This window comes from Ipomoea triloba, chromosome 12 (assembly GCF_003576645.1).
Source record: "Ipomoea triloba cultivar NCNSP0323 chromosome 12, ASM357664v1".
NCBI lineage: Eukaryota > Viridiplantae > Streptophyta > Magnoliopsida > Solanales > Convolvulaceae > Ipomoea > Ipomoea triloba.
Window position 1 is genome coordinate 5,669,457 of NC_044927.1, and position 5,219 is coordinate 5,674,675.

At 35.8% G+C, this 5,219-nt stretch overlaps 1 protein-coding gene across 1 annotated transcript; it reads left to right on the forward strand.

Annotated features, from left to right (window-relative positions):
* The first annotated feature begins 1,527 nt into the window (after nt 1–1,527).
* Nucleotides 1,528–5,219, forward strand: LOC115998457 (protein ANTHESIS POMOTING FACTOR 1). The gene is made up of 10 exons (XM_031238040.1): nt 1,528–1,741; nt 1,945–2,045; nt 2,181–2,290; nt 2,371–2,437; nt 2,860–2,959; nt 3,657–3,773; nt 3,850–3,987; nt 4,082–4,163; nt 4,320–4,369; nt 4,572–5,219. Exons 1-10 carry the CDS (start codon nt 1,670–1,672, stop codon nt 4,752–4,754), a joined length of 1,020 nt encoding a protein of 339 aa, XP_031093900.1. The 5' UTR covers nt 1,528–1,669; the 3' UTR covers nt 4,755–5,219.

Genomic DNA, 5,219 nt, shown 5'->3' on the forward strand with positions numbered 1-5,219 from the left:
ACATATTTATGTCCCACTTATGATTTCCGTTATAGTTGTATATTATATATATATGCTTGTATCTTGTTTGTAAAGATGTTGATCTAATGAGAAAAATGACTCTCCTTTTCCTGACTCTTATTGTCTCTATACACTTTGTATCTCTATTATCATTCACTGGTTATGAGCTAACAGTCCAAGGGGCACAACAACATACATTACAACAGTAAGGTCCATTTTAAAATAAAGAGAGTTGCGGAGACAAAATAATCTTATCAATTATCAGGTCTAATCCAATCATTATATTGTGAATCATAATCTACTTTATAAGATAAAAGTTTTATTTTTAATATACTATTTAAAATAATATTCAATATACTAAAACGAATATTTATGAATATTCAATATACTAAAATGAAAATTTATCAATGACCCATATTAATGTTATAATGTGGACCATGTCCAGGGTATAAGTTGGGGTTAAAGACATAAATTGGGTTGAAGACAGCTGCGAAGGAGAAGGCAATCATGGTCGCCGGCGACAACAATTTTTTCTTTTTAGTCAAATTCACTTGATACTTGCTTTTGAATTTGTTATTCCAAAAAAAAAAAAAAAAAAAAAAAAAAAAAAAAAAAAAAAAAAAAAAAAAAAAAAAGAACGCAAATACAACATGTTTTTGACTCTCAAACACATGTCTCAAATGATTTTTTTTTTTTTAAAATTTTGATCCCAATTTTAAATCGTTCCTATTTTTGTTAATTATGGGCCAAGGAGGTCACATTTCATCGGCAAATTATACCGTGCACCGTGGTGCACATAGCAATGTGCACCACGTACCTAAACGACGTCGTTTTGAGTATTGTAGACTAATCGTCCGTTTTTTTTGGAAATCACGTTTCCCGTTTCGGCCGATCTCTGTATTTATGTTAATATTCTGTGTATTCCAGGCAATCATTCTGTGTATTCTAGGCAACTGTTATGTGTATTCATGTTAGTAACACATGTTGTGATTTCATGTTAGTAACACATGTTGTGATGTGTTTGTGCATTCGAATCTTAGGAGGATGAGTTCTGTGTATTTTGTGTAAATATTATGTGTATTCATGTTATTAACACAAGTTGTGATATGTTTGTGCATTCGAATGTTAGGAGGATGAGTTCTGTGTATTATGGGCATCAATATTCTGTGTATTATGGGCAAACATTCTGTGTATTCTAGGCAAACCTTCTGTGTATTCTATATAATGATTATGTGTATTATAGATAATGAATTCCCTGAAGTCATTCTCGTCCACTAATATCTGTGTATTTTGTGTCAATATTCTGTGTATTCTAGGCAAACATCTTTGTATTCTAGGCAAACGTTCTGTGTATTATAGATAATGATTATGTGTATTATAGATAATGAATTCCCTGAGTCATTTACGTCCACGTCTACTAACACCGAAACGACGTCGTTTTACGTACGTGGTGCACATTGCTATGTGCACCCTGGCGCAGGATATAACGATTGACATTTCATCTCTTAACCCGTATAATTTGCCGGCGTTTCGAGTAATCCATTCGGGAACGGGAGCTAATCAGAAATAGTGAAGCGCGGCCACCGGTAAACGCTTTCTTCGTCGGCCTAAAACCCTAGACGCTAAACAGAGAACAAGACTCCAACCAGTGCTGTGATTCTTCGACAGGATGAAGGCACTCTCCGAGCTTAACGACGACATTGTTCGTAGCATGACAGTAGGAGCCGTCTTCTCTGATTTTGTGAGTATCCCTTACGTGTTTTAATCCTCGTAGAATGAAAGTGCTCTTCCAATAGAAATTGTTCCTCCAATTACTTCGTCAGAACTACAAATCTTCGATGTTCTGAAATTCAGTTTACTTAATTTTGCCGAAAAGCATCACTCTGATTCGTTGATGTTCAAGTATTTAGACTTTTGGACCCAACTTTTACTTCTTTTGCGTAGGGTGGAAAGATAAGTTCGCTTGATTTTCATCGGACTGCTGATCTATTGATAACTGCAAGCGAGGATGATTCTGTTAGACTTTTTGACATTGCAAATGCCAAGTAAGTTATGATAGCATTGTTGCACATCACGAACACACCAAAGGAGCCTTTGCTAAGGATATCACATTTTTGTTTGACATTTAATTCTGAATATATGACTTGATTTTCTCTGAAGGGTTTGGTATGAACTTTCAGACTCTTGAAGACCACATATCATAAGCAGCATGGAGCTGATCAAGTATGCTTTACACATCACCCTAGCTCTGTTATATGCTCTTCAAGACACAATATTGACACCCATGAAGGTATTAATTTTGTGGACAACTTCTAATTGTCAGTCTATTGAGATTGTACCTGACGTGCCTTGCTATAAATCTGCTGCCAGAATCATTGCGATACCTATCCATGTATGATAATCGGTGCCTCCGTTACTTTAAGGGACATAAAGAGAGGTAGGCTCTATGCACTACTTGGACCAATCTATCTCCAGAGTTCCAGTTAGGCTTAATTATTGATAACATTTTAACCTCATAGTTTGTCTGAATTGGAAATGGTAGAATTGCAATATTGTTATCTTCAATATTATTTCCATACCTATCATAGGTGGGGAAAAGATGAGAGAGTCAGCTCATCTATATCATTAAATAATGAGAGATTTGCAATATTGTAATCTTCAGTATCATTTTCCTACCTATTAAAGGTGGTAAAAGATGAGGATGAAGTTTGTCTATATCATTATCATTTTTCAAAGGAGAAAAAAGAAAGTCATAAAATTAGATCATTCTTTTTCCTATTACTCTAATCTCCTTTCCATAACTCTTATACATGCTGATATGCTTATCTGTGTTCATTTGTTATTGTGAGTTGGATACAGGGTTGTGTCACTGTGCATGTCTCCCGTTAATGATAGCTTTATGTCTGGTTCTCTTGACCACTCTGTCAGAATATGGGATCTCCGTGTAAATGCTTGCCAGGTTTGTTGACAATTTATTTTTTGCATGATCTATTTGTGTTTAACTTAACTAAAGACATAAGTTGGTTACTGACGCCCTTTAGTTTTTGTGTCTGTGCATAATTGGTTGTCATAATTATTCTACTGCAAAAATGGAAAAGAACATTTATATACACATCAACATATAAAGGAATTACATAATGCCTATCACTTGTTGAAAGCAATAACTTTGTCGCTTAAAGCGATGGAGTGATGCGATCGAAGGCTTATTGCCTTGATTCAACAAAGCACAACAATATATGAAAGTGGACCGAAGCTTGATTACCACTGTGCTTCTCTCTTTCTCCGTTTGCTTCTAGTCATCCTTTGGGGGAAAAAAAGACTAAAAGAGAGCCCTAAAATGTGGGAATTGGGGCTCTCCACACCCCATGTAATGTTTTTTTTTTTTTTTTTTTTTTTTTTAGAAAAAATTAATTTTTATAACCTTTATTAATTAATGAATTCAATATGTTGTGTTTAATATGCATTCAATGTTGTGTTTATAGAATGTGTTAATTATGATGCTTGATTAATATGTATTCGATACCAGTATGCAAGAAAAGCGGAAAGAACATCAAGAGTGGCTACTAATTTGTCAATTAAACTGCAATTCCATGCATCTTATACTCTTCCAGAACATAATACCCAGTTTGATAGATGCTTATTGTTGTTGTTTTCAGGGGATTATGCATCTACGAGGCAGGCCGACTGTTGCTTATGACCAGCAAGGTCTTGTATTTGCAGTAGCAATGGAAGGTGGCGCCATCAAATTGTTTGATTCTAGATCATATGATAAGGTTTGGGTCTCATATGGTGTTCTTTGCTTTGGACAAAGTGATTTCATGAGAAGTGATCACCCCATCTTATCTGTAGGGACCCTTTGATACATTCCTTGTCGGCGGGGATACTGCAGAGGTTTGTGATATAAAATTCAGCAATGATGGCAAATCAATGCTTTTGATGACTACAAGCAATAACATTTATATCCTTGATGCTTATTGTGGAGAGAAGGTTGTGTTCGTCATCACAGGTTTCTGCTTGTATATGATTGTTTTTACTTTTGTCCTCTGAAACTAATAGATAATAAATTTGTTGTGCCATGTAGCGAGGTGGATTTAGTGTAGATCCATCTCCAAACACAACAGTAGAGGCAACCTTTACTCCAGATGGACAATACGTTTTGTCAGGTACTGCATTTATGTTCTGCTTAAATAAGAGATCCCACGTTTTAGAAAATCCAATTAATAGTCATACACATGTAAATACATGTTATGACAATACAGAACAATGATGTTGTGGTTGTCAGTTGTCTGTGATAGTGAAACTGATACTTGATTATGTAGGCTCTGGGGATGGCAACTTGCATGCATGGAACATCAAAAACCGAAATAAGGTACACTTTCTTCCTGACTTGGATTGGCTAAACTTGGGCAAGATCATAGAAATATGTAATGGTTTGCTTGCTGGCTGTTTGGATTGCAAATGTATTGATTTGTGCAAGATAATAGAGAAGCACTAGACTTTGTGGCATTATTGCAGCTACCACCATAACATAACCATATTTACAACACATCCTAATTATGCCTGTTTTATAGGTGGCTTCCTGGGATAGCTATGTAGGTGTTGCATCTTGTGTGAAATGGGCTCCAAGGAGGGTAATGTTTGCAGCTGCATCTTCCGTTCTTACCCTTTGGATACCTGATTATTCAAAGCGACCTACTGATTCTGGCACAGCTCATCCTGAAACCGCAGCACATACTGAAGAAATCATTCAATGAAGTGCTGACCATTCATTCAATTTTCCTTCCTAGTAAAGTTTTATGCTTTTCCCATCTTAAGGGCACACAAATTTAAGCTGCTATAGGCAATGTATCTTCTCCCAAATTGATCAGCAAGCAACAAATTGAGCTTACTATAGTTTGATAACATGAATGTGCCTTGGTGGACTACATGAGAGAAACCAAAAGTCCATAACCTGAATGCACCTTGAAGTGAAAGCCAGAGACTGCAAGGTCACCAGAACTGGACTAAAGAGCAGAAAAAGCGGTGTGAGTACACCCACCTGGGGAGCTAGAGCCCATCAAGATAAAAATCTCTCTCGCATTACTTTGTTTATTATTGTGCTACTAGCCCCATTCTTGAATTTACACAAACACACTTCGTCTACACTTAATTTTATTTCTAACTCTTTTAATTTTTTTTTTTTTTAAAGTCTATTCAATACCTCCTAGATTTATCTTGTC

What these genes read in the sequence shown, in the direction of transcription:
- LOC115998457 (XM_031238040.1), top strand. Translation starts at nt 1,670, where the DNA reads ATGAAGGCACTCTCCGAGCTTAACGACGACATTGTTCGTAGCATGACA. An exon ending in TTTGACATTGCAAATGCCAA is followed by an intron (nt 2,046 to 2,180) that starts GTAAGTTATGAT and finishes ATGAACTTTCAG; the next exon opens with ACTCTTGAAGACCACATATC. An exon ending in TTTAAGGGACATAAAGAGAG is followed by an intron (nt 2,438 to 2,859) that starts GTAGGCTCTATG and finishes AGTTGGATACAG; the next exon opens with GGTTGTGTCACTGTGCATGT.